This window comes from Alligator mississippiensis, chromosome 2 (assembly GCF_030867095.1).
Source record: "Alligator mississippiensis isolate rAllMis1 chromosome 2, rAllMis1, whole genome shotgun sequence".
NCBI classification, from domain to species: domain Eukaryota; kingdom Metazoa; phylum Chordata; order Crocodylia; family Alligatoridae; genus Alligator; species Alligator mississippiensis.
The window spans coordinates 185,438,272-185,460,190 of NC_081825.1; the positions used below are offsets into that span (position 1 = coordinate 185,438,272).

At 45.6% G+C, this 21,919-nt stretch overlaps 1 protein-coding gene across 11 annotated transcripts in view; it reads left to right on the forward strand.

Annotated features, from left to right (window-relative positions):
* Window positions 1–21,919, forward strand: part of AP2A2 (adaptor related protein complex 2 subunit alpha 2) — a 90,446-nt gene continuing 68,527 nt past the window's right edge. For 9 of the 11 annotated variants that reach the window (XM_019494133.2, XM_014604205.3, XM_019494134.2 and 6 more), the window contains exon 1: window positions 1–107. In XM_019494133.2, coding sequence (XP_019349678.1) covers window positions 41–107 — 67 coding nt within the window. In that variant the 5' untranslated portion in view covers window positions 1–40. The remainder of the gene's footprint in view (window positions 108–21,919) is intronic. The other 2 variants (XM_014604208.3, XM_019494139.2) reach the window with 1 other exon arrangement.

Here is a 21,919-nt window from a genome sequence, read left to right on the forward strand (position 1 = left end):
CGGCGGCAGCGGCAGTGGGAGGTTGTGGGCGGGGGCCGCGATGCCGGCGGTGTCGAAGGGGGACGGGATGCGGGGCCTGGCGGTCTTCATCTCCGATATCAGGAACTGTGAGTGCGGCCGGGCCCCACCGCTCCGGGCTGGGGGGACGTGTGCGCGCGCAGGCGGCCGGGCGGTGCGCAAGGGGGCAGCGGGGATGCGTGCAAAGCGGGGGGGGGGGCGTGCAAGTAGGCATTGTGCAAGGGAGGAGCCTGGGAGAGGAGCTGTGTGCAAGGCAGGGGATAGTGTGCAAGGGAGGGTGTAAAGTGGGGGGGTGTAGAAGGGGGGAGCCTGGGGAAGGGGCAGTGTGCAAGGGAGGGTGTAAAGTAGGGGATGTGCAAGGGAGGTGTGTGTGTGTGTGTGCGCGCGCGTGTGCGTGTGTGTGCATAGCAGGGGGCTGTGCATAGCAGGTCAGTATGCAAGGGAGGGGTGTGTGTGTGTGCAAGGGGGAGCCTGGAAGAGGGGCAGTGTGCAAGGGAGAGTGTAAAAGCATGGGTGTGTGCAAGGGGGAGCCTGGGAGAGAGGGTGGGTGTAAAAGGGATGTGTGCATGGGGTACCTGGCTGGTGCCTGCTTCTGCTTGGAGGGCCCCTGGGATGCGAGGAGTGTGCATGGGGCCAGGGGAGAGGCTGGTTTGGTTGCCCCTCTGTGTAAGCAGCGGTTTCACCCCACACTGGGCTCTCTTGCTTCTGGGCTGCATCTGCTTTCTGGCTTGATGGGGCTGACAGTTGAGTTGGAGTGGGGCTGTGGGCTTGCCCCAGAGTGGCGTGCAGTGGCAAGGACCTGGTGTAGGGCCTGAAACTGGTGCAGGCTGAGTGGAGGAAGTTGTGCCAGATCAAGTAACCATAGCATGGGACTGATTCCTAGCCTGGGTGATGTGGTGCCCTGTGATCCTTTCAAGGGTGCACAAACATGATTTGCACGATAAACCCAGAGCTTTATAATAGGAACCCAGAGTGTTGAAAACGGACCCCGACCAGTCTGAATGTCTGCGTTCTTTGCAACAGAAGAATTGCTCTAGTGTTTCTATAGTTAAAAAACCCATGTGAAAACTAATCAGCTTTTTCCACTGGGAGCCTTGAGTCTAAAGAGGCCGCAAACCATTGGCCTAGGATTTGTGTGTGGGCCTATTCGCTCTCATCTTTGGATGGCCCTCTGCTCCATTCCAGCTGTATTTTCCTGGCTTTCTTGACTGCCTCCATCCTCCCTTCAAGGGATGTGGCAGCATAGGGGAGCCTGCTGTGGGTGCTTTTGCTGGAAATGATGGGTCATATCTGCTCTGCCCTGGTGTAATCTGTATTGATGTGGTTGCCATGCACAGGGTCCTGTCTCCTTCCCATAGTAGACTCAAAACTTTCTAATTACCCCACCCAGGGCTAACGTAGGCTATGCAACTGCTTGTCTTTCTGTCTTAATGCTATTAATCTACGAAAGCTACGTACCTGTGTAGCTACCATGTGCATGAGGGAGGATCCTGTATTGTTTTCCAGTTCTACCAAGCCCTGTAATAATTCTTATGATTGTAACATGTTCTTAGAGCTTTCTAACCTTGTTCTAAGCTAAAATCTTAAGTGAATTCCCTGGGGGTAATAGCATGTCAGCAGCAGCCTGACACTTCAGTTGCCACTTGGCCTATGCAGGGGTGTGTTGTGTGTCTGTATTTGTGGGAGAACCTGTTTGGGTTTCAAATGAGTGTTACAGCAGTGTAACTGTAATCTTTCAAACTAGTGCCAATCTTTGTAGAGCTGGCATTAAACCTATTTTAAAGTCTCTTGGTTTAGAAGGTTGCTGAATTTAAGCCAGCTTTTTTTGTAGACCAGGTAAAACACCCATACAAGGGTTTGCATATTTTTAAAATGAAAGTAAAAACCTCTCTTGGACTAGTCTATCTTATGTATGGAGAAGGCTTTTGACTCAACTGAGTGAGGCAAAAAGTTTTTAAAGAAAAACCTTAAACTGAAGGGTGCTGGGAAGGGAGGGGTGACTGTTTATGATAAAGGCAAGTGTGCACTCTTTTGTGTACGATAGGGCAGAGTGGAAGAAGGTGTGTCCTGAAATGAGAAGCTTAAATACTTGGGATACTTTTATATGGCTTTTAGAACTGAATTGACCACAAGAGTCTTGGCTGCATAATGTGGTGGGAAGCATCTGGGGCTGGCTGAGAAGGACTAAGATGACACTGGTTGTGACACAACTTCCCAGTGTCGTCTGCTTAAACGTGTCTTTAAAATGCATACAGGGCCTGGTCATCTTGGAAACCAGAACAGTAAGGTCAGGGCTCTAACAAACAGCTTTGTTGCACAAAACATACAGATAAACCTAAAATTACTTCTAAACTGGCACAGTCCCTTATATGGGCACTCAGATCTGTTGGAATACCTTATTGTTGGAATGATTTGGGAATCACAGATGCAGCAAGGAAATTTATCGTTAAATAAAATGAGTTGGAAACCAGGTAACTGATGTTTGGGGAACTTCTGTGTGTAGCTAAACTTGAAATGGTTTAGATGTTTGAATGCCCCCATGTTAATTTGCTGCTACATGGGTGACAGTGTTCCTAATCTTCCTCTGGCAGCTGTCTCTTGAGGCTTCCTAAGGCAAAGATAGTCAATTCTTGAGTGGGAAGATCCAGTTGGGGATGGTCCTTTGAACAGGGTGTTGGACTAGATGGCCTCCTGAGGTTCCTTCCAAGCCTAATTTTCTATGATTCTAGGATGTTTAAAGAACCATTACAACAACTTCATTTTTTTTTTTAGGTTCTGTTAGTGTGCATCTGATGTAACTAGTGTAGACATTTGTGGCTTGTTCTAGTACCATAGGGGTGTGTGTAGTTTTCTGTTTAGGTTTTTGTTTTAAAGATCTCCTTTTTCTTATTGGGGACTAGAGTAGGGAATGGACTTAAATTTACTATTTCTTACTGTGGAATTCTGTCTTAGTTGATCATTGAGCTCATTCAGCAATCAAAAACCAAATTGCTTATGTACCCTAGAAGCCTAAATCTTTGGTGCTGAACTAGAAGTTGCCTGATGTTCAAAAAGAACTGAACGCCTGAAATGTCTTTTTAGAAAGCAACCAGAAGAAAGGCAATTGGTGCCTGAAAGCTTATCCAGCAGTTCTTCCCAACTATAGAATTGGTCCAGTAAGATATAGCAAAGACTCTTGGCCTCAGTTTAAAAAGATATTACCATATCAAACTTTGTCCTATAGTTAGGCTGCTTGACAATGCATTGGTACTGAAGCTTGTTTATTTGAATATTTCCACTGGAATTTTTATGTAAAAAGGACTTCGGGCTTATAATCAAGTACTGCAGGTTCATGTGATACTGAACTGGTGGGTTCATTTGAAGTACTATTAAGCTAACAGCATGTCTGATCTAATGGGATATGGCAATATGTAAAGAGTTGTGGACGTGCTAAATGTAGAAGGAATTAAACTCACTGGGCTTAGTGAACTGGATGAAATGTTAGGGATCAATGGTTACAAATATGGGTTTGTATATGTCTGCAAGCTTAAGGGTTGCATTAATGCTATGTATTAACTGAAGTATCACTTGTTTGGAGAATAGGTTTTCTTGCCTGCCATAAGTGCCACCTTGTAAAAACAGAGAACCGTGAACTTCAAGCAGCAGACACAGGGCTTGGATGTAAAAAAAGATGTCCTATTAGAAGGTCTTGTTGCCAGCACTTCAATTCAAGCTGTGTTGACTCTGATAAACCAGAACTGCTGTATGATGGTGTCTTCCTGGGTCTCTAGCTTGGAAGTAGAATAAGGAAAGATTTGGTTAGGGCAGTAATTCTCAACCAGGGTGCCTTGATATCCCTTCAAGGGTGCTGCGGGGCACCTTGCAACATTAGCACTGCTAGGTGTGCAAAAGTGATTCATAAGATTAAACCCAGAGACTTCTAGTTGGAGTGTTTTTAAATGCAGTGAATTGCTATCTGTTGTAGTCTTGGTTCTTTGCAACAGAAACTGCTCTATTATCACTTTTTTTTTTTTTTTTTTTTTCTTCTATAGTTAAACAAGTGAAAACTAAGACCTGGCACTTCTTTCTGAGGGGTGTGTTGAATCTAAAAAGGTTGTGACCAACTGGGTTAAGGCATTTTCTCTTGGAAAGAAGACTTGCCCCTAGTTTCAGTTACCAGCACTGCTGTATGGATGACCTGTAATCTCTGCCTTTCTTCCCTACTTGTAAAGTGAGAGTAATTTAATCTCTGTTCACAAGTATGATCAAGTCTCTGTACTTTTTAATGTGGTTACAGAGGACATACAGACTTCTTGGAAGTAAGCCATATGCTTGCTTCCTTCCTTCCTGTATCCTTGTGACAAGACTCTTAGCAGAACTCACAGATTCATTAGAATCCAACAGGGTCAAGCTGTCAGCGCATCTGCTGTGGTTTTGAATTTGTGACATCTGGGCTGTCAACCATGTGCCTTAGCGCCAGTGTCACCCTAGCCCCCAAGCCATAGGTGTACTTTAACTTATTGCTTGGCTCAACTACATATTAAGTTAAAGTTCACCGATACAAAATTCTCAGCTTTCTGAAAGGTCTGGGAACTCTGGCTTCTAACTTTTGTCCTTGCCACCTGATGTTTAGCAATGATTGTCTTCAGGGAGCTGACCAACAGCTACTTATTTTGTTCTTTGTGACAGCTTGCATTCTTGTGCACATGTATAGTATACTCCCCTTTTAAATGCAAGGCTTCAGAACTAGAACAAGTTTATACACTTACAGGGAGGGTGTCTATCCAAATTTAATACAAACAATGCTCCTTCAGTTCACAGTGCTGTGGCATTAGTGGCTCTGAAATCGGTTAGACCCCCTTTTTTTAGTTCCCCTAGGCTTCTGATAGTGATGAGGAAGCAGCTGTCAAAGGGTTGCTGTTAAATGGAATATTATTGGTTAGGAAGACTGGCCTAGTTCAGAGTGCAGTTAACTGGGGGAAAGTCAAGTAACTAAGTAGAGGCCGAAAGATGTTATGCAGATAACCAGAGTTGAATCTCACAATTTATTTCCTGTTACGTTTTGATTGGCACTTGCTTAATGGCTTAACCTAAATCATCAAACTTACATCTTCACTGACCTGGCTTTCTTGCTTGCATACCAGCCTCTGGCTTCTTTACTATTTATATCATCCAGGAAGAGCATGCACCAACTGCAGATGCTTTCTCAGCCTAGCAAAAGGTATTTGTACCCAAAAGCTTGCAAAGAAATTTTTCCATCTACGTGAGTTGGTTTAATAAAAGATATCAGGTTTACTCAAAGAACCTTGTCTGCCTAACACAAATCATACACTTAGCAGGTATTAGGTGCAAGTGGGTTACAATGTAGCCCAGTGGCTCTCAACCTTTTTTTCCATTTGCAGACCCCTTTGAATATTTTGAGTAGAGGTGTGGGCCACTTTGAATTGCAGGTGTGGGTATTCATTTACTTTTGATTGATCATAGTCATCTTTCTTGGACTCCTTAGACATAGTCTGGGGACCTCCAGGGGGTCTCTGGACCACAGGTTGAAAACTACTGCTGTAGCCTTCTTTTAAACTGGTTTGGCTGAATGGACCAGAAAGGAAAGAATACACCTGTGATGGTGGAACTTGGAACAGACTGACAAAGTATATAAGAGATTTGATAATCTCACAAACTGTCTTCCAATAAGATTGCTGGGGCTAGATCAAGAACCCAGATTTAGCTGTGAAAAAAGGTTTGCAGGTATACAGTATGGCAAATTTAAAGGTACCCTGAGAGCCTCCAGGCTCCAAGGAGGCAGCAAATACCAGCAATGCTCCCTGCTGTGCTGCCCTCACTGCTGCTTCTGTGGAGCAACATTGGGACCCAGCGTGTAAGGGCACAAAGCTGCCTGTTCCAAGCTCCCCACTGCCCTGGCCACACTTCCCCTGCAGGTGGGGGCAGCAGCGAAGGGCACAACCCTGTGGTGCTGCCCCTGTGCACATGGGAAGTGTGACCTAGGCAGTGCAGCGCTTGCAGCAGCAGGCAGATTCTCTGTGTGGCCCCTCTGTGCGCTGTTGCTCTGGGTTGCACATGCTCCGGAGGGCCCAGGGGAGGGCAGCAGGGCCGGGAGCACTGTATGTGTGACCCAGAGCAGCAGCACAGAGAGGCCACACAGGGAAGCTGCCTGCTGCTGCAAGCTCCATGCTGCCCAGGTCACTTCCCCTGTGTGCACAGGAACAGCATGGGCAGTACACAGGGTTTTGCCCCTTACTGCTGCCCCCGCCTGCAGGGGAAGTGTGGTCAGGGGAACTCAGACCGGCAGGCAGCTTTCTGTGCCCCCTGCTGTGCCCTGCGGTGCCAGGTTGGAACACTGCTCTGCAGAAGCAGTGGTGAGGGCAGCACAGTAGGGAGCATTGCCGGTATCTGCTGCCTGCCCGGAGGCAGCTGGGGCTGGGGCAGAGAGGCAGCAGATGTTTGCAGCTGGCCCAGGTTCTGGGTAGCTGTTGATGGCCATGGAGCCTGGGTGCTTGCAGGAGGATGGAAGCCCTGCTTCAAGCAGCCTGGGCTCCGGGACTGTCAGCAGCTACCCAGAGCCTGGGCTGGCTGCAGCCAGGAGGCTACAAACAGTTGCTGCCCTCCCACCCTGGCCCCAGCCTCAGCTGGCTCCTGGCCCGGGGGCTCCAGGAAGGCAGCAGGTGCTAGCACTGCACCAGTTGGGGCTGGGGCCACAGCAGCTTTTTGCAGCCTCCCAGCTGCAGCCAGCCCAGGCTCTGGGTAGCTCCTGATAGCCATGAAGCCTGGGCTGTTTCCAGCAGGGCTTGTAGCCTCCCAGCTGGGAGCAGCCTGGACTCCCGGCTGGCAGCAGCTACCCAGAGCTGGGGCCGGCTACAGCTGGGAGGCTGTAAAAAGCTGCTGCCTCCCTGCCCCCGGCCCTTGCCCCAACACGTGTGGAGGAAAATGGCCTTGTGTGCCATGCTTGGCATGAGTGCTGGGGGTTGCCAACCCCTTATCTAGACCAACATCCTGTTGCCAGCAGTGGCAGGAATTGATGCCTTGGAGCACAGCTGGGCCACATATGTTAGCAGGGGCCGTGGGCTCTGAAATCTGCCGTGGGCTCTGAAATCTGCCATGGCCTCCTCTCCTACCCCCTCAAGTGCACCACACACCTTGGTACCCCCTTGTTTATACTTTGAGATCTCGCCTTGCTTCACCTTGTACTTGGGCACCTATGCCACTGTGCTGCATGCAAGATGCCTTGCTGTACTGCATGCCCAGGCACCCTGATTCACCCTTGGCTTCCTAGCTGTAGGCTCTTCCTGCTGCACCATGCTACTTGGGCACTGTGAGATGTACATTCCCTGGCACTGAAGGATGTGTTTTGCTGCACTATCCTGCCTCCCTAGGGTAGGGGTGAAGAGGGGAAGTATGAAGGGAGAGCACTGAAACTGGTATATTTTAGAGCAGTGGCTCTCAACCTTTTTAGATGAGAGCACCCCTTAATTATGAATTGTGTAACACCCAATTAAAATAATTTATTATGGTGCTTACCTCTTTGCAGTGGGGACAGCAAAATGGCCAGGCAAGGAAGACCCTTATCAGGCTATCTCATACCTGAAGCCTGAGCCTGCCCCTACCTGCTTATCTCCTCACGCTTCCTGTGGCACCTTTCAATGGATCTCTTGGTATTCCAGGATGCCACAGCACCCTGAGCACAGCTGATCTAGAGTGATCTGTCCTGTGTTCGTTATTCTCTGTGGTCTCCATCATTAGTTTGGAGATGCTAGAGGATACACCTCTGACAGTTTTTGGTTGGTTGGGTTGTTGTGTGTTTTGTTAGTAGCTTGTCCTTCACAAGTGAGAACCCCTTAATGCAGGTCCTGATGCCTGTTTAACCAGTCGGCAGTATTTTCCCAGTAAGTGTTGAACCTTGCACTATTTAAGCAGCTTCTCTTCTTAAGCAACTTCCCTTCCCTGCCCCCCACATGTATATAATCCAATTGAATGCCTCCAAAGTAATAGTAACTACCTTATCACCCATAGTGCTCTCCCATTGTTTGCACAGCGTTGTCTGTCTCTAATGGACTCTGCTCTTCATGGCTGTTTAGAATTGTATTCTTGGCAGTGGTATCTTAACTTCTGTGAGTAGCTGGAGCATACAGAATTCTCACGTGGTCTTTCAGTCTGACCTGACAGGTATAGCTATTCATGAATGAAACTTGGGAGGCTGAGTACTTTGTGATCCTTGCCCAGGAAGGGAAGATGACAAATAAGGTGGAGGATGAAGCAGTGAACTAGCAGTCACTGACTTCTTGAGCCACAAATTGCTAACCGCAATTTTTAGAGAATTTCTTAATGTTGCTGACATAATTGCCCTTTAGTTAAGAACTTGAAAAATGCCAAACTTACGCAAAAAAACAGGATTTGGTCTTCAAGCAATTTAAGACTAAGGTTCTGGACACATCAGACAGTTGCTTTAGATGTGAAAGGAAGTGGGACAGGAAGACATAGCAATGTAGGAATGTGCAGCTCTTGGATCTAGTGTGGAGTTGCCCAGGGTAATATTGGGGTAAAGCTACATTTGAGCTAGATGTTCTGTGTCTAGCTTAAGTGGTAGTTTTGTTTAGATGAAACAGACTATTACTTCACCATCACGGGGTCTACTCAACTCAAGGAGGCAGCCAACCAGTTTTGCGGGCAGATCATCTTCATCAATGATGTAGGCATTGGTGTTGGAAGCAGGCTGGCCATGTTCACTGGCCATGCCAAACTGGGGTAAAGCATCCACACCTGAGGGCAGGAGGGTGATCCAGACAGATCTTGACAGGCTTATGAAATGGGCGGACAAGAACCTGATGGTGTTTGACACTGAAAAATGCGAGGTTCTCCTCCTTGGGAGGAAAAACCCGCAGCATCCTTATAGGCTCGGCAGTGCTACACTGGCTAGCACTATGGATGAAAGGGACTTGGGGGTCATGATTGACCATGAGATGAACGTGAGCCTTCAATGTGATGCTTCGGCTAGTAAAGTGAGCAAAATGCTAGCTTGCATCCATAGATGCTTCTCGAGCAAATCCTGGGACTTCATTCTCCCGTTGTATTTGGCTTTGGTGAGGTCGCAGCTGGAGTATTGCATCCAGTTTTGGGCTCCACAATTCAAAAAGGATGTGGAGAAGCTTGAGAGAGTCCAGAGGAGAGCCACGTGCATGATCAGAGGTCAGGAAAACAGACCCTTATGAAGAGAGGCTGAGAGCGATGGGACTCTTCAGCTTGGAAAAGCGCAGGTTCAGGGGCGATCTGATGGCCACCTATAAGGTTATCGGGGTGCTTACCAGGACCTGGGGGAACGTCTGTTCACCAGAGCGCCCCAAAGGATGATGAGATCGAATGGTCACAAACTCCACAACCGATTCAGGCTGGACATAAGGAAGAAGTTTTTTACTGTCCGAGCCCCCAAGGTTTGGAATAGACTGCCGCTGGAGGTGGATCAAGCACCCACATTGAACACCTTTAAGAGACATTTGGATGTTTTATCTTGCTGGGATCCTATGACCCCTGTTGACTTCCAGCCCCTGTGGCAGGGGGCTGGACTCGATGATCCTTCGGGGTCCCTTCCAGCCCTAATGTCTATGAAAAATCATGGAGCCAGCTGCCATTTTCATGGATGTATCCTAGTGAGCCCTGCCTCTTGCTGCCAATTGGCTGAGGGGCTGTCTGTCATGTGGCCTCATCCAAAAGGGGACAGGGGCAGCAGCCATCTTGCTTGCTCATGTTCATGCTGGGCTGCATGGCCAGGAGGACTGTTGGCTCCCACTAGGAAGCCAGCACTTAATTTTTTTCTATGACGTTGTCCTGTACTTCCCTTCCCCCAGCAGAGATTGCCTGATTTTTATTTTTTATTTGTTTTGCTATTTCTGCACAACTGCAATTTGTGTAGGTCCCTATGCATAGCTGTTTCCAGAGAGCTGGTTTGTCTTTTTCAGATTTTAGTGTAACTTGAATTAGTTCTGTAGATCACTTCTTTTTATTTCTTTTTTAATAGTGTTGATTCTTAGAATGTGACCATGCAGGCTGTACTCCTAAGCCCACTTGTCAGCCATCCAGTCATTAAACCTAAACTTGAAGTGGAATTGCTCCATTATACTCTGCTGGATTTTTTTTTTTTTATGCATTGTTCCAGCCAACCAATTCCTAGTCTTGTTACCATGTTCAGACAGATCCTCATGGTTCCCAGATGATTTTCTGAGCTCAAGAAAACTTAACGCCTACTCTTGTGTGCTTGTTCTGTCTATCGGTTAACTGTGCTACTTTTTGATTGTGGTGTTGGTGCAGGGCTGGCTGCTGCAGAACAGACTTCTTATGGGCTTATTGTGTGTGCCCAAGAGGAAGCTGGGAATAGGGCTCCGATTATGGGAAACTGTTTGCTTCTGCAACTGATCAGCCTAGAGATGGCTTGGCTTCAATTTGGAGAACAAGATGTTGATTAAGGAGTCTTCCCACTGCAATAAAAGCAACATGTCCATGTATTTTCAGTATCTCAGACTTTTAAGTGATGCTTCTTTCTTTTGCTTCAGTATCTTGGAGTGAAAAAAAGTTTGGCAGGCCAGCAGCAGCTGCCTCCTGACAGCCCCTTGACTTTTCTTTCTCAGCCATAAAACTCCTTCAAAAGAAGGATGAAATAACTTTTGCTTTTAATAACCACACTGCAAGTGAAGATAGCCACTAGGGCTATCTAGACTAGCCCCTCCATTCTATTGTGCTTCTGAAACACACTGTAGATAATCCAAGCTCTACAAAACCAGGAAATACCACATTTATTCGAATAATATGGGATGACCCTAATTATAAGACAACTCTTGAGTAAGTAGATATTCTATACATATAAACCTTTTTTTTTCTCCATGTAGCAGTGGGAAGGAGATGCATTCATCAGGGGAAAACAAGCCTGGGGGGTCAGGTAGCCCCTTTGTTCTTTGCCCCCTCCCCCCACCCCCTCACCCCTCTTCCTCCTTACTATCTGACCCTCTCTCTGAGCACACATCTGAAAACAAATAAATATAGCTGCAGCAATTTGCATATAGTACTCATAGACTGAATTCACTCAGAAATTATTTGAATTTTTTGAAACTGCTGCAAGACTTAGCACAGGTGCACACTAGGTATGCTTCTAAGCAGCACTTTGGCACCAAGCTAGATCGAATGCAAACTATGCATGGTATTTAGTCCAAAGCTAAAAGCTTGTATTAACGTAATTAATTCCGCACACTTCATTGGCCTGAGCCCCAGCAGAGTCAACAGCATTTCAAGCTATGCACTGGAGTGTGTGTGCATGCATGCTCCAGGTTATTCTTCCCCACCCCACAACCCCTCATGACTGAACTGGAACCAGGTATTCTTGTCATGAGTCCTGGAATCCTCCAAAAACTTTTATACAGATGAAGGCAACCTGATCCAGTTTCAACTCGGAGGGCAGGGCCACATGAATCCTATGTGACAGGCTGAGAGGGGTGACATAAAGATTCTGGTTGAACTGTTTTGAGGGGGCCCCATTTGGTGATGTTTGCCACCAATTTAAGGCTGGTAAAGAAATGGGAATCATTGGAAATGGGAATGAAAGGTGCAGCTCAGCTGTGGGAGTGAAGAAGTTGAAATGTATGCAGTACTATGGCTCATGATGACTTAAAGAGTCTGTGTTGAAGGGGACTGATCCATGCGCACTGCCATATGTCTTCTTGATATGGGTTGCACTAATTTATTCCTGTAGTAGGTGGCGGGGGAAAAACCATGTATGTGGGTCCAAGGAGACAGTTTTCCTTAAGCCCTCTCCAGGGTAACTATTCTTCTGGTGTGGTTTAGTACCCACTGAGGTATTGAGGCTTAAAGCCCATTATATAGAAATGTGAGGCTCCTCCCTAGCTTGGTCCTGTGGTCGTATGGCTGGGGGCATCTGAACCCCAAGCCTCTGGGCTTGGGCCTGCACATAGGATGGACTTGATTTGGCTGATATGGCTTGGAACACTTAACTTCATTTTTCTTTTTTTAAAGGTAGGTTCCCATCAGCTTTTTTTTTTTTTTTTTTTCCCTCTTGCGCTAAGATCAAGTGACCAGCTGAAAGCCTGATCCAGTGATCAGTACCTTTTTAAGGACAGAGATGGAGAATTGGTGGTGTCAGGATTCAAGGAGTGGAGGAGGGAAACTCAAGGCTCAGTGGTGGAAAGTGAAATGAAGAGCAAAAAAGAAAGTCTAGACACACAAGTGGAGAAGAAAGATGACAAAGATGGGAACAACAGTAGAAGTAGCAACAGAAGCAGCGGCAGAAAATGTGACGGGGAGAACAAGGCCAAAGGAAAGATGCGAGTATAGGAAAATGGGGGAGAGAGCAGAAACAGCAGGAGAGGGTATGTCAGACTAGAGGCAAAGTGGCAGGAGCATGATGGAATCCTGCTGTGCCACTCCTGGCAGGCTAGCAAGACATGAAAGATGCACCAAGAGATGCCGGGGAGGATAAGGGAATGTAGATAAAAGCAATTTTAACTGTTGATGGGATGCAGACAGGATTGACTAATATGAGCTCATAGCAAAGGTCCTGTTTGGGATGCTGGAGGTGCAGGTAGAATATCTTGCTAGCCTGACTGCTTTCCAAAACGGAAAGAGTTGGGGAGCTTACTTTACTGGAACAGTGAAAGGCATGAATATTTTTGGAAGAAACATGCACAGGAATGTGGGAGGAAGGAATTGAGTAGGATGAAGTTTATAGCAGGGGAAGTCAAAGGAATGAGTGATTATAGTAAGAATGTATATGGATTTATTGGAGGCAGAAGACGAAAAGGTGGATGGAGTTGCATATGCAAAGAGGAATGCATGTAGAGAAGGTGTGGGACAAATATACAAAAAAAACTAGAACTCTTGTTTCCAAAATGATACCTGGTTATTAGACCAGCTGGGACATTGCAGGAAAATTGTCCTCTTCTGCAAGCTTTCAGGCTCAAAGTCCCTTTGTCAAGCTCTGGGAAAAGTGTAGATGGTAAAAAAAAATCCCCATAGGTAGGAAATAAACTTCATTTTTGCAGAGAGGGAGCTGAAGATGGAAAGCTGTCCCTCTGGGTCTGTGAGAGTCTTTTTGAGCTGTGCTGAGTACCTCTTTGGTGTGTACATCAGGTAGAATTCAGATCAACACAAAGTACACCTCTGGGACAAATGGTATTTGGATGGGGTCATGGAGGACACGAGTTGTTGAGAGCAAACAAGTGGAGGCCAGGTGGGCTGCAGCACCTCCCAGCTGGGACCCCACTGGGTTTTTATAATATCCTATAGGCAGCCAAAGCAGCACAACACATGTGGCAAAGAGGCACCTGTCCCTACATTGTCCCTTCATGGCTTGTTACGGGTGTGAAGGGAAGGGGCATATAGCTGCAGAATGCCAGAAGTCCCTAGCATGCACTAACTGGTAGAGAAAGGGCAAGTGTCCCAAGCCTAGACAAGCAAGGTCAGATCCCCAGAGGAATGACATGAAACAAAGGCACAGTGGGGGAGAAGAGGGTAAATGTGGAGTAGAACTGGTGGACAAGACCCCACAGGAGGGAGGAAAGGAGAAAGAGTGGCGTATATTACTTGTAATTGAGACAGCTCAAGAAGAGACGGGAGAAGGAGAGGGAGGAGCAGTTGAGAGCCTGGGTATGGAGGTAGAGGTGGCAGGGAAAGAAGAAACCAAACAAGCAGAAGAAATGGAGATTGGAGTGAGGGAGGGGAAAAAGAAAAAAATGAAAAATTTTGGGGGAAAAGCAACCTGAAAACAAGGGGAATGAGTTGGCGGAGCCAGAGAGCAGCTTCCTGTCATAACTCTCCTGAGCTCCAGCCTGGAGTGGCAAGCTAGAGGTGGGAAGCAGTGGAGAGGCTGGAAAATGGAAGCCTTCCTGAATGCAAATGTGGTCTGGTAGGTTGCAAAAGTGACAGGCATGAGAGAGGGAGGAGTCAACTATGGCAAGCAACAGGCTGGCAAACCTTAAAGGGATGTGCAAACTTTTTTTTTTTAAGCACAATAACACTCACAGGATCTATTAATATTGGGGACATACTAACAAGGAAAAGATCAAACCAGTGTTAAAACAACTAAGGGCAGATATAATCTGCCTACAAGAATGTGGAATACCAGGGGAAAGAGATAAGTGTTTTGAGAAAAGGTGGAGATGGGAACCATCCTGGCAGTTGGGAACAAATGAAGACAAATCAGCTAGAGTGGCAATGCTATTCAAAAATCCAGAATTGAAAGCAAAGCAGGTAGAAGACCTCATCAGTGGCAGACTGCAACGAATAATACCATCAGTTGGGGGAGCAGAATTGGATGTTTTCAATGAATATGGTCCACCAGAGTGGTAGGGGGAAAGGCTCTGCTTGGAAAGCTAGCAGTTCATGTGGTTGGAGGGAGACTGGATAATAGCAGGGAACTTCAATTGCATAACAGAAGTGCATGATAGAGTGGGAAAAGTTTTCACTAGAACTGACCCCAGTGGAAAGAAATGTTCAAGAATTAATTCTGCGTTTTGTATCGAAAGAAAAAGATATTAGGAAGAAAGAAACCATGATTGTGGCATTTAGAGATCACCTGCTGCTGAAGGCAGAATTAATTGTTGTTAAGAGCCCCATAAGAGGAAGTAGAGTGTGGAAATTGATCTTCTTATCTTGTAGAAGTTGCAAATTTGTCAAGTGTACACAAGACAATGAGGAGCGGAGAGCACTGAAAAAATATTTTAAGAGTACTAGAGAATGGTGGCTGATGGGGAAGAAGAGGGCAGGACAGACGGTTCTTCAGGAAGGACGGCCAAAGATGCACAGGGAAAATAACGAAAGAGCTAAGGTTACTGCAAAGAATGATGCGGGAGCTGCTAAAGGAAGACCGTACACAAAGAGCTAGAAGAAACACGGCAAGAAGTACAAATCTGGCTTAAAAGGAAGATGAGAGAGAGAGAGAGAGTGTTCTTAGCACAAGCACCCTCAGTGGGAGAAAATAAGTGGTCCTGGTACTTTTTGGCTAGAGTGAAAATGGTGTAAAGAGAGCTAAAAGCAGTGTGAAGAAGGTGGTACCCAAGTGGAAAAGCAGGAGTTGTTAGAGGCAATGAGAAGATTTTTATGAAGGGCTATATCAGAAGAAGGAAACGGTCAAAAAGAAAATGAAGGCTTTGCTGGAAGAGATTGAAGAGGAAGTAGAGGAGGAAGAAGCAAAGAAGATGGGGGGGGGGGGAGAGAGAGAAGCTTAAAGTAAGTGCAGTGCCTTTTAAAAGAGAGATCGCCAGGAGCAGACAGACTGCATATAGAATTTTACAAGAAGTTTTGGGCATAGGTAGGGGAGGGATATAGAGCATGTTTTTGAGGAAATAGTGGAAACAGTAGAGGCAGGGAAAGACTTTACAAGAGGTGTTGTGTTCTCCCTCTTCAAGAAAAGGGAGAAGAAACTCTTGAAAAACTGGAGACCAATTACACATTATTACTTAATGTGGATTTTAAGTAAATGGCCAAGGTGCTGACTTGGAGGATGAGGAAAAACCTTCAGAAGATAATGCATGTAGACCAAGCATGTGCAGTACTGGGTAAAAGGATATTCAAAGCAATCAGTGATCAGAGACCCTGTCCCACATCCGAGAGGGTAAAACAAGCCACAGTTATAGCAAACCTAAATTTAGAAAATACGTGTGACAGAATAGATTGTGATTACATATTCAAAGTGGGGGTCCCAAAAATGGGGTTCCCAGAAATTTATGTTGGATAAAACTATTGTATAGAGAAGCAGAAATTCAAGTTCAAAATAATGGGCATCTAAGCAGGGCTTTTAAAATCCATACAGGAATGAGATAAGGGATACCCACTGCTGCCACTTACTATTTGTGTGTGGCATGAAATGGTTAGCACAAAAAATAAGAAAAAACAAGGTTATAAGTGGAGTAAAGATACTGGGAGGGGCAGAGGTGCAGTCTGAGGAGTGGCTAGAAAAGGAGTAGATGGGATTAGGGGAAAGCGCACAACCTCTATTAATTCTGACCCTAAGGATCACTAGCCCAAGGCACACTAAGAAAGCAGTTCTGAAGGAATAAACTTTACTGCTTTCATCTACTGGCTTGAAAATGCCAGGTCTGGTGGGTTAAAACCTGGGCCCTGGTATCTGATGTCTAGGTTGTCACTGTGTGGGCCGGGCGCGAACCCGGGCCCTTTGTTGCGCTGCACGCGGGCTGTGGCCGGCAGCCCGGGCACGCCGGGTCGGAGAGGGCGGGCACCGAGCTAGAATTAGGCACAGACACTTAACGGTTGATTTTAAGATTGTTTACTTACACCAAGATGGTCGTGGTGCAGGCTGAAAACTTGCTTGAGTTGTGGTTACAAACAGAAAACACGAACAGTCGCGTGGAGGTTGCAAGGCTCCACGCAGACAGAACACGAACAATCACATGGAGTTTGCTAGGCTCCACGCAGACAGAACTCCAGATGTCTAGGACAAGCGCGCCTCAAAATAGAAAACTCGTCGATACGTCTTATAGAAAGTTACCGCTCGAAGACGGGAAGAGGTGGGTGGTGGATCAGGCCGCCAAACTCCTCTGAATAACACACAGGGCTTCTATGACCCTGCCATGCACCCAGAGTCCCCACGAGATGGATGTGGAGTCCTCTTCGGCTTGGGCGGAACTGCTCAAGCCTCTTATACGGCTAGCAGGCCAATCGCTAGCTGCCACATGGGAATAATTTAGCACTAGCCAATAGCGGGACACGAATTTGCATATGAAGAGCGGGAACTCCTTTGCACCGTGCATTTCTGTGTTGCAAAGAAAATGCACCCTGCAAAGACAGCTGCAAAGTGGCGGGAACTCTCTCCTTTGCACGCGGGTTCTCTGTGCAGCAGAACTCCACCGTGCAATGAAGCTGTAAACCCACGGGGATAATTCTAGTGCCGAAGCGCGCACAAAAAATCAGACCTTTGGGTCATGATAGTCACAAGGTTGGCTGTTCATTTTAATGACACCTGAACTTGCTTTTAGTTCTTAGGAAGCCTCTTTGATATGAGGCGTCTTAGTGGCTGCAGGTAGAAGCCTGTGTGGGTAAGTCCAGCTAAGCCTAGGAAGAGCAGTCTTGGTACTATAGTAATACAAAAGAAATAGAGGCAATTGAAGAAATACTTCCATGCTCCTTCACAATATTTCTTAATTGAATGTGTTCACACATTTTCAAGTGACTTATCTAGTGTGGTGGGAACTTAATTGATACTGCATAAGTACAAAAGTTTGTACACCTTGTGGTTCCATGGGGTACTTCATGAAGCTGTCTTTGATGGGGGTGGGGTGGGAAAAGCTCTAAAATTTATCATGGTTTCTCTTCCTTCTCAGAAGTTGTACATACACTAACATTGGGTACGAGAACATTGTTTTCAGTGAAACAAAATTCTTTGGCATGTAGGAGGTAGATCATAGTGCACTATTGCTGTATTTTTAAAAAACAAACAAAACCAGCATGTGAACTTAAGTAGAGGGTTTTTTCTTTAATTTAATTGGATAATCCTGCATGACAGCCCTCTCTTCCCCTCGTTTCATTGGTTGTACTAAAGTCTTTTGGAGTAGTGTACATGTGCTACTGGAAACCATGCATACGTGTAAAAACTAAAACTTTCTATTGAGTATTTGGCATGCAACAACCAATTTTCCTCAGTAATGTATTTCCTAAGTAGTGAAAGGCATTTGGCAGTATGCTTGGTGGCAAAAATTCCCCTTTCTTGGACAAGAATTTTAATTTGGTTATGCAGGTGCAAGTTGGAAATACTGACACCTTTTTTTAGGTGTAAGTGGTTACTACCCCTTCTGTAAATTTTTGAAGCTGGATTTTCTTTTCTTTTAAGGTTGAAGGTGCAGAATTGCTTCCCTAGGAAGACATTTTGATCATGGTTTTTATCCCCTGAAAGGATGTAGTCTGATCAAAGTCACAACACTCCACTTCTAGTAGAGATGTGGTGCACTTAAGTATAATACTGTTTCCCTTCCCCGGGGCTTGGGTTCCAAAGCTTACTTTGTTTAATTCTGCTTTGAACATCCAGGATGACTTGCTGCCTGTAATTTCACCTTGACATACTTGAACTTATGAGAAGGGAGAGTGTTTTGAGATAGCTACCGATACTAATAGTTGCAGATACTTGGTAGGATGTGCCATCTACACCTTTTAGGGCTTTTTTACAAAGATGAGCACTTTGCAGGCAACTGCTGTAGGGCTGTGCAGTCTGGCAAACAGCCGTTATCTAGCACAGCAGGGAGGGAGTTTGAAAGGAAACAGAGTAGGGAAAAGTGAAGTGTGGAATTGACATCACTTTTTCTCAAGCTAATGACTTTCTTGGTAAGCAATGCCTAATTCTAACTGTAGCTACCAAATACATCCCTATTTCTATCTGTAGCTTTATGCACTATGAAGACTTCCTTTCATTCAACAGTGGTGTTGGTGCCAAGGGTGCAAGAACAGCCCTTCAGAGGAACAGTTAAACAAGTTCTGCAGTGGGTACTTCTACCTTTTTAAATCTATAGTTTATCAAAGTATAAAGTGGTTTATTTTAATGTAGTACTCTAAACAGGAGTGCAATGCTTATTGGGTCTTATTCTAACCATGCTGGCATCTCTACCTCTGACTGTAGACTGTCAGAGCTTGAACTTGGCTTTTAGGACCTTTATAAGCAAACACTACTAACTAGGTCCATTAGTCTCTTTAGCCCCATACTTTGAACTGCTTTTCACGTGGTCCAAAATGGCCTTTGTGTATCCAACTGAGAAACCCCTGTGCCTCCAGCCTGTGATACTGGTATGCCTAGGACTTGATCACTTGTCCCTACGTGGTTACAGCTTGTGCTTGCTTTGACAGCTGTGGTGTAAAAAGGACTAGCTAGCATGATGAGCAGTAAGTAAACAGTGGCTTGTTTCCAATCCTCCCTACTGGTGTCCTTATAAGCAGAATGGATACTCAAGAATAAGGTTAGGCTTCTTTCAAATTGGAGCTAAAATTGCTGTGTGGGAGTTGGTATCCCAATTGGAGCAGATGGTGTATCTATAGCCCCATGGAAAATGGTTATTCTCTGTAGCATGGCTGAAGTCTGCTGCCCTACTTCTTACGTGAAGAACAGAGTTGAATACAGCTGAGTAGCACTTTGCCACCTCAAGTTGTCCTGCTATGTAACACTTTTGCCATTTTAACATTATGTAGTTCTGTAAATATTTGAAATCCTGCTGTTAGTCTTTATTTTCTGCTGTTTGGTTTGGTGTTTTCTTTCGTGTTGCCTTGGAAGTAGGCAAGCAGTCTAGAGATCAGCTGTAGCATTGCTTTCTAGAAGAATAGACATGGTTTGGCATTAAAAGCCAAAAGCATGTTCAAGTTTAATAACTACTGCTTAGCACAGCAGAACAGTTGGCTGGCACAGGAAAATGAATCTTTGAAAACAAAGCCTATTGGAAAAACTTGAATGTGGAGCTGGGATAATGCCATACTATTATCCCACCTGATCTTGAACTTGTGTTGCAACCAGCTGAGTTGGCTGTGCCTTTACCCCAGCATGGTGTCCTGGCTTGCTTTGCACACTACTATTAAGCATAAAGAAGCAACACAATAGCGGTAACTAGAGAGCCTTTAATCACTATCACCTGGCTGGCAGAAAAGTACTGTACATATCCAAATAACTTTAACTGTGTCATAGCAGTTGGATAGTTTTATAACTTTTGCTACACATTGAATCGCTGCAGTTTCCATAAGAATCAATCATCAGTTGCCACACACCCCTGAAAGGTGTACTCTATTTCACTACTTTGTACTAATATAGTTGCCCCTCATTGTTAAACCTCCCTTTAAACGTATCCACCCTGGAACCAGATGTCATTTGACTTACCTTCTGTTGTCAGTCGCTTAATTCAAGGATGGCTTGTTGGGTCTTGGTTCTTAATTGGAAGGGACCTCAGAAGATTATTGGGTCCAGCCCCCCTGCATCAGGCAGGAAAGATGACTGGTGCAGCTGCATCATCTCTGGAGGGAGCCTATTCCATGCTCTGGTCACCCTGGCTGTGAAGAAGTTTTTCCTAATGTTAAGCCTGAAACTAGTCTTCCAGGAGTTTATGGCCATTACTCCTGGTTATCCCCAAGGGCGCCCTGGTCAACAGTTGTTCACTGAGCCCTTGATGTATGCCCCTGATGTAGCGGTAAGCCATTATCAAGTCCCCTCTCAGCCTTCTCTTTTTCAGGCTGAAGAGTCCTAGGTCCCTTGAGGTGACTTAAGTCCAATCCTTGAACCATAGGTCTGTCTGCATAAGTTGCAGGCCTTTCTGTAGGAGGAAGTAGGTCAAAGGCTGGGATTTCTTTCCTTTTCCTTCCTCTATTCTGTCATCTTTGCTTTGAGAGTGGGCAGTCACTTGGTTGAGGATGTAATGTCATTGGAGGTGGTTAGCAGCCAGTCCTTGTATCTTCCAGGTCTAAGCGCCTTGAAACTCCCAACATATATTTTGGGTAGCTCAACTGATGTTTATCTTTAAGGAAGGTCAGAAACTTTCAACAGGCCCGTCTCCAGTTTCATACCAGAGCACTGAGCCAAACGTATGGCTCTTTTACCTAAGGTGCAGCTCCTCCTCCTCCTCTCTCATGCCTGTCCTTCCTGAACAGTTTGGAGCACTGTCATGGTCTAGTCATGTGAGCTTCTGAGTTTGTTACTCCAATCAAATCATAGCTCCGTGACGTGTGAGGACTTCCAGTTCTTCCTGCTTGTTTTCCAGGCTCTATACACTTGTGTACAGGCACCTGAGGTAACTTATCTATAAGGAAAACTCTTTCCTAGGGGTACACTGCTTCTGAAGAGAACAACTGGATACACAGAAAAGAAGAAAAAATGCTGACTTCCTGCCCCTGGGGCAGGGAGGGGGCTGGACTCAATGATCCTTTGGGGTCCCTTTCAGCCCGAAATGTTTATGAAAAGGGAAGGGGTTGAAACTTGTTAGGAACCTGCTTTTGCTGCAGCCACTTCCTGGTTTTTGGCTCTGCACAAAGCACTTGGGGCAGCTTCATCTATCTGTGGTAGCCACAGTTGAGGCCCGCATGCCTCGGGTGAGAACTACTGGCCTACACTTCCCATATCTTCCTTTTGTGATCAGTTGTGGTCCACAGAGTTCTCTTTCTACAGTGTATCTATTGTGTACAAATGGAAACATGCTATCTTAGCAAAGGTAAAACATTGAGATTTGAATTTATAGCTTAACTCTGCAGTTTCATAACTCATTAGATTAAGTAGCTGGTGTCATTACTATTGTACCTCCCTGGAGGTGACATTAAAGAAAGCAGCATTTAAAGGAGGATAGCTGTCCTTCAGCTTTCTTCATTCTAAGGGTGACTGTGCAATTTCAGGGTCAGTCTGAGTCAACTATTCAAGATCTCACAGCCACTGGAAAGATCTGCATGTGCATCACATTTTAACTTAAAGTTTAGCAAAGGCAAATGAAATGCATGTGGCCGCTTATAGCTATACAAAGTGGTTAATGGAACTGATCACTGGAAGGTGACAAGCTAACTAATTCCAACATGGGGAAACAGTCGCTTTGATTTTTGGCAGCCTACTTTCTGCCAGGCTTATGTCCAATTTGTTCAGTTATACTGAGCATCCAAAATGGAGCTTTAAAATCTTTCCTGCAACTCTTGCCTCCTGTCTTGCTCAGTGGTCCTCTCTTGCTGGTTCGTAGTACAGTACATGTAGAAGAGATTATGATTCATACAAGCTCAGCTTAGTATTAGGCAAGTGGGCTTTTAATTACTTGAAAATAAAGTATTGATGTTAATTCTTGGATTCCCCAAAGCACAGTTCTTGACCTTCAGCGTCTAGAGCTTTTTAGTTGGTCTATAGTTCAGTTTAGGTTGTAATCAAATCTAATAATACAGCATGCCACCCATCTCTGCACTG